Source organism: Maylandia zebra, linkage group LG11 (genome assembly GCF_041146795.1).
Source record: "Maylandia zebra isolate NMK-2024a linkage group LG11, Mzebra_GT3a, whole genome shotgun sequence".
NCBI lineage: Eukaryota > Metazoa > Chordata > Actinopteri > Cichliformes > Cichlidae > Maylandia > Maylandia zebra.
Genome location: NC_135177.1, coordinates 24609003 through 24618925, shown reverse-complemented (window position 1 = coordinate 24618925; position 9923 = coordinate 24609003). Strand labels below are relative to the sequence as shown.

The 9923-nt window shown below is 39.8% G+C and overlaps 1 protein-coding gene across 1 annotated transcript; it reads right to left on the bottom strand.

Annotated features, from left to right (window-relative positions):
• Positions 1-1050: 1050 nt before the first annotated feature.
• Positions 1051-9264, bottom strand: LOC101464881 (C-type lectin domain family 4 member E). The gene is made up of 6 exons (XM_004550836.6): positions 8861-9264; positions 6968-7078; positions 4109-4243; positions 3855-4006; positions 2488-2609; positions 1051-2214 (listed from the first exon to the last, which is right to left on the bottom strand). Exons 1-6 carry the CDS (start codon positions 8949-8951, stop codon positions 2052-2054), a joined length of 774 nt encoding a protein of 257 aa, XP_004550893.1. The 5' UTR covers positions 8952-9264; the 3' UTR covers positions 1051-2051.
• Positions 9265-9923: the final 659 nt, after the last annotated feature.

Here is a 9923-nt window from a genome sequence, read left to right as displayed (position 1 = left end):
AGAATATGAAATAAATAACTTTACAGAAATCTGAGATATACAGCTATACAGCTATACTGCATGTCCTCCTTAAACAACATCTGAACCTACACTCTGGTTTGGTTCTTTCCTTTAAGATATTTCCTTAGGAATTAATACAGTATTCTGATTCTGAATCCTCCTGCCTGGATGCTTGATATTCAACATTTTCTCAGTGATATATCCACACTCCCTCCTCTGCAAATAAACCAAACCATCTCAGCTCTCTTATGTACCCTCTGTTGCTTTGAATGGTTGGCCACAGGTATTTAAATCTTTACTATCTCTACTCCTTTTATGATCCCTCACACACACGTATTCTGTCTTGCTTCTGCTGACTTACATTCCTCTTCTCTTCAGACTATGCCTCCATCACTTTACCTCCTACCTACTCTAAGTACAAGCCACAATGTCGTCTGCAAGGAGCATCCACCATAGAGACTGCCTGACCTCACCTGTGAACCTGTCCATAATCATTGGAAACAACAAAATGTTCCCCATACCCTTCACCACGTGCTTTTAAATTACATAACTGATCAGTAGATATAACTGTATTTAAGTATTCATGGCCCCAAAAGGTTGATTCTGTTCATCTGGACGTAGCGTGACGAAACGTTTCTCCAATTGAAAACGCTACGTCCAGATGAACAGAATCCACCATTTAGGATTTACTTACTCGTGCCTTTTTAAATTGCACAAGTTTTCCAGTATATGTTGTTAGGGCTTGTATCTATTTAAAAGTTATATTGTCTGTTTATTAAAAGGTGCTTTACTAGGGGCCTTGTATATGACATTCTTGCAACTCATAATACTCCAATTCTTGTGTAATAGTCGACAAATGTATCAAAAATAAACAAAGAATGTAAAGTCTGTAAGAGGTCCGCAAACTCATATCTACACGAAGGCCATAACATTTAACAAGAGGTCAGTAATTTAGCTTTAAACAATAAAAAAAAGGTTTGTAAACTGTTATATCTTTTTTATTTGTTCATTTGTCTGCAAGCAGCATGGAATAGACAGAAAGCAAAAAGGTAGATGATAAAACATAGTTTATTGATTTACAAGTGTACATACATACAAATATAGAATACTCCAGACAAGCAACATGGTTCATCTTAAAGGGAAAATACTAAGAAATTATACTTTAGCTGACAGCAGATATGAAGGGCCAGTTCAGCAGAGCAACACACACACACACACACACACACACACACACACACACACACACACACACACACACACACACACACACACACACACACACACACACACACACCATATCCACCAGATGTTTCAGATGTAAGTCGAAACACTTGACCATGTTTACACAAAGAATTGCCGAGATATTATCTCATTTCCTGTTTTGCAGCCATTTTCGACTGAAATTCAATGGAAATCCTCAGTTTTAAAAAAACGCAACTTCTGTGTACGCACAAAACTCGATCAACAGAATCAAATCACCTCCCTAACTTTTTTTTTTTTTTCACAGGGTTTTACGGGCTGTCATGGGTTTTGTGTGATAAGGTAAGGTGGATTTCTAAGATAAGGTCAAAATAGGACATCCGCTGCTTGGCACCCAACAAACCCTACAGTGCTGTTTCTAAACCATTTTGCAGCCCTCAACAGCAGACAGATTAAAAAAATGTGGCACAGTGACAACATTCATGCTCATTTCCCAGCAGACCGTGCAACTCTGAAACTACACGAGTTCATTGTAAAGTCAAAAATTGCCACCTGATGTCATGGTCTCACATTTTTTTAAAAATATTCACGTCCTTGTGTACAATCAGTGCACCACTAAGCAAATGATATCTTTCAGCGAACAGCTTAATCTCCAACAAGCTTTCTCAACATAATGTGCAGCTTTTCAGCAACCGTGAGCTTACAAAAAAACCCCAAAAACAAAAAAGCAAAACTGTGCTTATTTTAGTGCCGACATCTATTTTCAGTAATCCCAAACATGCCCCCATTCATTTTCACGTCTTGTATATCCAGCCTTCGCAGGTCTGCATCATTTTTAGTGGTGTAGGGATTCAGTTGAGCTGAATGGCATCCATCTGGCAGATTCGTTTATAAATGTGATCACAAGGAACATCAAACCATGTCTTGGAGTGGCTGTCTAAGGTGGCACAGTCCTCTCCGTGTTCCCCTCCTGTGTGGTGGTTATCTGGCTCTGAGCTCGCTTGATCCCAGTATCTGTGACAGAGGGAGAGAGCAGAAAGTGTGATAGATTGGTGAGCTATAAATAACAACTAAACATGTCTGACAAATGATAAAAACAAGTTCACCTTGGCCAGCAACCTGATTTATTGATGATGAAATGTTTGATATACCTGAGGCTTTGATATAAGTGTGGGCAGAGTTTGCCATTTGAATTTATATAGGTTGTTCCTGGACAGATTGATTGGTGTCATAATCGAAAATAAAAGTTTAAAAAAGAAAATAAATGCATGCATTAAATTTTGTTACTTGTGTTCGAGTGTCGTGTTGTCCACCCATTTCCACTCTCCTTCAGTCTCTATGTCAGACAGGCCGATCCAGTAGTGGTAATAAAATCCACCAATTCTCTTAGCTTCCTTTTCCAGAGCATCCTGGAGAAAATGAACACACATACATGACTCAGAGTCCTTTCTTACACCTAAAATCTAAACTCAACCTTAACCGTAACTTAGAAGCTGTGCTCCTTGAAAACTGTTGATGTAAAATTTATGTTGCAAAACGTACACCCGCAAGGTCGAAAGCTCAAAATACATTCTCTTAATATTGCACTATTGGAGAATGATCTCCAGTTAATGCAGTAAACCAAACCCACATAGCTAGAAGCACAACAGCAAATCTAACAGCATATAAGACTAACAGTGTCTCTGTTGTGTCCGGCAAACCATCAGTCATGATGCAAGAATGCCAGGAAATGGAACCTGAAGATGATAAATGGACTTTAGCCATCATAAATCTTATTATTTACATCCATGCCTTTCTTTTTTGTGACATGTCCCAGAGTCTTTCTTGACAAATTAACTCAGTTTACACTGTGATGTGGTGCAACAAAGCCAAAACGATAGTCTGTTCGGATCACCTGTGTATGTTTATTTTCTTAAATTAGCATTGTAACTAGGTGTTAACTTCTGGGGCTCCACTCAGCCAGTCGCCACTTGAGGCTGACGCCCTAAAAAAGTCAAATCAGTGAACATCAGCATTTTAAAGACCTGATATAAAAAGGTTTTTGGCCTATTTAACCAATTCCCCTTTCACAATAACTGGACAAGAGGAGATTTTGCTCTCTTCTTTTCTTTTTTTGTAACTTAGTCACTCAGCTAGTTGGCTAATGTGGTCTTATCTGGTTCCAAAAGACCAAGATGGTGATCACATGAAATCACACAAATGAAATCATGAAATCACATAAATATTACTCACACTGTGGAGTTTAAACAATTGACTGCATTATTTGTGTGTGGCTTAGTTACTGTTTTTTAACAAATTATGTTGAATGTGGGCTGAGTTTTATTTTTTTGCTCCTATTGCAGCATCCTGGTATTGTGCATGACTCAGCTAACTGCCACACTGACCATGTTAACTGTGACACTTGAATAGAAGGAAGGCATCATTAATGTTATCACCGAAAAATCCAGTGGTCCTCTTAACTTCAGCAGATAAAATAACCTTGCCTCGCAAAGATATATGAGTGTCATCGCTCCTTCCACCCACATCCACTCCTTCGCCAACAGCATGCTGTAACCCACACAATTAGGGGAATGAGCAACACCTGTGCTGGTCAGCAGGGTTCAACACACTCACACACACAAGCACACGCACACAAAACACATTAATTTGCATACATGCTGTTCTATGGTGTGCAGTATGGTGAGATGGCTGCCCATTTCTTCACAGCTGTCTCTGCTCCTCACCCAGTCCAGCCTGTCATTGCTGAAATAGTAACACTGATTCCCGATGTGAAGCCAGCCTTCAGGACACTCCCTGCACTGCTTAACTGTTAATGAGAAAGAGCAAGATAAAGGGATGAGGGGAAAGGGAAATCAAAGACAGCAGGAAATGAAGACTGTGTTCATTTGTTTGAACGACTTCCTGCCACCTGTCTTTGAACAGCCCTGTCCCAGGGCAGTGTAGTCTTCACACAGCTGGATGTAACGCCTCTGCATCGATTTCAAACCCAGAGCTGAAGAGGAGGAAGACTCCAGTGGGGCTGTTGGCACCGGCCTACTAATCACTGAGAGAGAGAGAGATAGATAGATAGATAGATAGATAGATAGATAGATAGATAGGCCACAATAGGTATACGTGTTCAGCTAAATGCTAATTTAAACATCGAATCAGCCAATCATGTGGCAGCAACTCACTCACTGCATTTAGGCAATGTGACATGGTCAAGAAAACTTGCTGAAGTTTAAACTGAAAATCAGAATGGGGAAGAAATATGTGCATGATTTAAGTTACTGCAGTGACCTTTTGACTTTGGTTGTTAAGTCAAAAGATCATGGCGCCTTATCCCGCTTTCAGCAGCGCCATGTCACAAAGCTCAAATCATCACAAGCTGGTTTCTTAAACATAACAATGATTTTCCTGGACTCAAATGGCCTCTGTAGTGCTCCACACAGAGCACTACTGAGATGTTGCACATCAATGTTGATGTGAGGCTATCATGTCAATATGGGTCAAAATCTCTGATGAATGTTTCCAGCACATCCAGAATTAGGGCAGCCGTGAAGACAAAAGGGTATCCGACCCAGCAGTGGCAAGGTGTACCTAAATTTCTGATGAGTGTATGTACCAAATTTTATGGCAATTCATGTGATACTTGGGAAGATCAGTCTGGAAAAAAGTGATGGACCGATCAGCAAAGCAATCCACAGCAAATGTGATCGTTTGGTGGAGCATCCGCTGGCATGCTTTGCTAACAGCTATCAGAGTGCTCGCACACTAATGTTTGGAAATTAGCAGGTTGATAGGAACATTATGAGGAAAATCTAATTGTTGACTCAGCGATGATATTGATGAAAAGAACACGGATGCATGTGCAAAATTATATGAGACAGTGAAGACATTTCAATCAACACAGCCAATATCTCGGGGTCGATCACCGGATAAATCCATCCAGTATTCTCGTGTTGGACTGAATATAAGACTGAATATAAACAAATGCAGTTTTTATACTGTTGTGGTTTCTCATTTGCCAATAAACCGCTCCCTCTTGAAGCATATAAGCCTTCTCTTTACAGTCTGTGACTCTGTATGGTTTCATTGCTGCCCTGGCTGGAATGATCGTGTTTACATGAGATCCCTTGCGGCCAGAAGAAATTATCATTTGCAATCTGGTTTCATTGCCACATATTTTTCCATTTGTGTGTCTGCTCTCTTTTATGTTGCCACTTCCCATTTGAGTACTGAAACGTTTAAAAAATATATTCATCTAATTACATAAATAGAGATAATGGTTACTATAGTTACCTCACTGTCATTAAGAAGTACCATAAGAAGTGGTGACATCCTTCAGGCCCAATCAACATGTTACCCTGAAGAAGTGTCGCAACTGGTCATGTGTCAGGGAAATGAAAGCCAAGGTGCTTGCAACAGCTGAACTGATTCAAAGTTATTTTCAGCATGTTTATCTTGATTTACTGTAAGCTGAACTGTGGTTAGTAAATCACATCAGAGTTAATATGTGCTAGAAAAACGAGTTGGACCTTTTACCACTAATGACATGTGATCCTTTCCTGGAAAGCCCTTTCAAAACACAGGTGCAGGTGCTGCTGTGGTAAAATGTGGCTTGCATGACGTCACAAAAAACCTTTCTACAAATGCATATGTTGCAGATGTTTGTGAAATGAAATGTGTTAACTTTTCATACGGCAGTTGTGATTTAATCTGCAGCTACTGTATATACCATTACATTACATTTAATTTGTTTTACTTAGGCAGACTTGCTCTACAGAGTCATGAAATGGAATTAAAGCACTCTCTCTTTCGAAAGTCTTAAAATATGTTAGAGATCCTGTTGTCATGGGAAGTATTTCTTTTTTTTTCCTCCTCTTGCTGCAAGACATCCCAGTCATCATTTTCGGATCTGAAAATTGTACTCGATAGCTTGGGAGTGTGCGTCTGAACGAGTGTGTATGTGCATGCGTGGCAATAGATCAAGCATGTACGGCCCCAGTGGTGTTTGTTTTAAATGAAAGAGTGTCCTCACAAGCACATTATCAGGCTGAGCTGCCAGAGACTCTTGGCCCTGCAGGAGAAATATTTCACAATTATGGACTTTTGTGCTTTTTCTATTACATGACCCTCACTGGACTGGAGAGAGTGCTTTATCTTTTTTATTGCCAATTCTAGGTGTCCAAAAGCCCACTGAGCTGAAATAAAGAGAGAATAATCAGCATGGGATAGAGACCCAAAGACACAGACATAGACAGGCAGATGTAGAGCACAGTGCAAAAGTTTTAGGCACTTCAAATGTTTCATTTTCTATCAACCAATACCTGAGGGAGACATCAGGTTGGTACTAAATTCAGACTGCAGCACAAAAATGACTCCAAACATAGAGCCAGAGTCATAAATGACTATCTTTAATGACAGCAAGAGCAATGAGTTTCCCCCCTAAAGAGGCCTGATCCCAACATGGTGGAGTCAGTCTGGGATTTCATGAAGAGACAGAAGATACTGAAAATAAATCCACTGATGAACTGAGATGAGCTCCAACATATACATCCTAAATACTTCGAAGCTGTGTACATATGCAGGGGAACTGATGGTAGTTGCTTGTAGCAAATATTGATTTTTTTCCCTCTTTCCTACACTCTTTATGAAGAAAAACTGATAAATATGGACTTTTAGTTACTAAGCTTTTTATTTTAAGTACCAAAGTCTTTTGCACTGGACCCAAAGTACAGCACACACAGGAGGGGGCACGAGGTTCTGAGACAGTATTTATACTTACAGAGCACAGCGAGTACGATGTTGCCACAGATGGAGGCCAAAAAGCCAATAAGTATCAGGAGAGAAGTCTTACTCCTCAAACACTTGACGCCTTGCTTCAGTCCCTGGGAGCCTGATTAGACACAAAACAGTCCACAGCATGCAAGCTGTCAATTCACCACTTTAATTCCTCTGGTGTAGCAGCGAGAACAGACTTTAAAGGAAATTGTGGGGCAGAACCGTTTGACCAGAGTTTAGCTTCATTATATTTTCAAATCCCCAAAGATAGCAAGCCAGTGGATACTCTCTGCCTCATGCTGTCACATATGTACACTAACACTAAAATACAGAGTTTCAGATACTGAAAGTTGTGCATCAATTTTATCCTTAGAGATTACAGTCATACCCACAAGTTTTGGCAGGGTGCTTTGACGCCCCAGTTTTTATGGTGGTGGCTCTCAGCATTCCTGTATTATTATGATCAGAAGCAAATATGTTAATTACAAAGAGCTTCTGGATTTGTCCTGGCAGCTGATATTAAACACACTGCAGAAGATACAAAGAAGACAGATCAACATTCCCCATGAAATGTATGAAATGTGTTTGATTGTTTCTTTGCTAGATCATAAACACACACACACACACACACACACACACACACACACACACACACACACACACACACACACACACACACACACACACACACACACACACACACAAAACAGTTTAAATAAAGCTGAAGCAGCAACAAGAAATTTGTACCACTGCCAACATTTTTGGCTGTGATTCTATAAGACAGTTGGACTTAAAGCATAATCTGCAGCCACTTCCTTTATGAGACGATGTGTTTGTAAAAAACATTCATCTGCAAAGTAAGATTGTAGACCAACTCTGTTTAATATAAAGAGGAAATTAAAGTTTAAATGAATTTGATGAGAGTAATTTGAACTAAGATAAGAAGGAATAACCTAGCAACATGAGCTGAAGATGCACAATCCACACAGAAAGGCAGCACCAAGCTTTGAACCCTGGATCCTGCTGTTTGAAGCATGGAGTCCCTGAGCTGCCAGGAAAGCATAGACACGAGCATTCAAGTGAAATTTAGATACGTTAAAACTGCAGCACTAAATTAAAGATAGTTCAAGTTCTTTCCAACATCACATGGACTTCTGCTCATGATAGCTGTGAAAGTAAGCTCACCTAAAAAAAACTGATTCCAACTGTGTTTCTTAATATTTCATTGTTTTTACTACTACATTCAATGGATACGTGTTTAAATAGTCTTAACCTCCTGAGATCCTTCGACCTCATGTGAGGACATCACATTTATGGCTGTTCTGCACCTTAAATTTCAATGTGCTCAGTTTTTTCATGCTTTGTTAAGCAATGTTAAATTTATTGTCTTATGCTGCAAAATAAGAAAAAAATAAAATAAAAATAAAGGCACTATCCCCTTGTGAGAAAATACTATTTAAAAAAACAAGGCATAAGAAAACTTTGTAGCAAAGTAACAAGTTTATAATCTGGGGTAAAGCTTCATTATTAGACTAGACTATCAGGAGCAGCTAATCACACATAGCTCGGGCCTCAGGAGGTTAAAACAGCAAAATCTAAAATAAGGTAGCACTAGCTACACAATAACTTTACCACACAGCAGCTGTAATGAGCAACTTATATGAATTCATTTGTAACAAAAACTCTGCTATAATATATAAAAAAGTAGCATTAATAAAGTCAAGTGAAATACAGGCGGTAAGTACTTTGTATCCATATTTTATTCTGCATCCAGTATAAAACATGGGTACAAAATAGTAGTCTAGTACCATGTAAATCATAGCTGAGTTTAGCAATTAAGTAAATGTACTCAAGTCCACCTCTGGCTCTCACGCATCTGTTTGTTCACACAAATTACCGTCGCTGTATTGTGGGACGAGCCTGTTCGCTCCCGGTCTGGGCTCCTCTGTGAACTCGTGCAGGCTGCTGTAGTTTTCTCTCTGCTCCATGTCTGTAGTTTCCTTCTCAACCCTCTTCCCCACTTTGTCCTTCTATATGCTACCTCTTCAGGTCCCTAAAGGTTTTGGTATCTTTTGTCTGGAGAAACAATATTTCTCCTTAAAATTAAATTTGTCCCTGCTGGTTGAATTATTGAGGCACGTCCCCCTGAATCAAAGAACGTTGCAGTGTTAAATATATTTGCTCAGAGAACTGCACAACACTACTCTTTGCCCTCCACGAGATAACTCAAGCTTTTCTGTGTCATCTGTTTTGTAAAAAAGGAGAATTTGTTAAGCCAAACAGGGAGGCTCTTTCCTCACATTTTTGGCACCGTGTGCTTCTCATTGGTGGGACATCTTGCCATCAAGCCCCATCTTGCGCAATCCCAGAAGTTTCCTCGGCTCTGTTTGGATTGAGCCACCGATTCTGGAAATTCGTTACGGATGAGTCAGAGTGGGGGAACGTGTTCTTTAACAGGATCCGAAAAAATACAGTGTGTACTTGAACTCCTCCTGACATTAATTAAAGCAACAAGAACTAGAACTGGAGCTGTGACAAGGTTGTGATGGGAAAGCAGGCGGGAACAGCGTGTTTTAAAAAAGAAGAGCCAAGCTGTGGCTCAGCGAGAAAAGTACAGGAAGTCAGAAGAGAAGAATTTCTGTTCATGTGCAACCACAAATTTCAGCACAGCAGTCACTGAATAAGACACAAACATGAAACACCCCTCCTCTCTGTTTTAATTAGTTTGGTTTGAATAACAAAACCTCATGAAGCACAAGAGCTGACAATGTCTGTGGGAATAAGGTGCCAGGAAAAAAAATAACTTGGACATGTACCAGAAAAAATGTTGACAGTGTGCTGGAAGAACAGAGTGGGCATCTGGTGTGTGTGTGGTGAAGAGGTGATATTGTTACAGCTGTTCTGCTTATGGAGAGAATACAAATAACCTTAAGGACACACGCACATGTTTACCAGCACAC

What these genes read in the sequence shown, in the direction of transcription:
- LOC101464881 (XM_004550836.6), bottom strand. Translation starts at nt 8,951, where the DNA reads ATGGAGCAGAGAGAAAACTACAGCAGCCTGCACGAGTTCACAGAGGAG. An exon ending in CGTCCCACAATACAGCGACG is followed by an intron (nt 7,079 to 8,860) that starts GTAATTTGTGTG and finishes GTGTCTAATCAG; the next exon opens with GCTCCCAGGGACTGAAGCAA. An exon ending in ACAGGGCTGTTCAAAGACAG is followed by an intron (nt 4,007 to 4,108) that starts GTGGCAGGAAGT and finishes TCTCATTAACAG; the next exon opens with TTAAGCAGTGCAGGGAGTGT.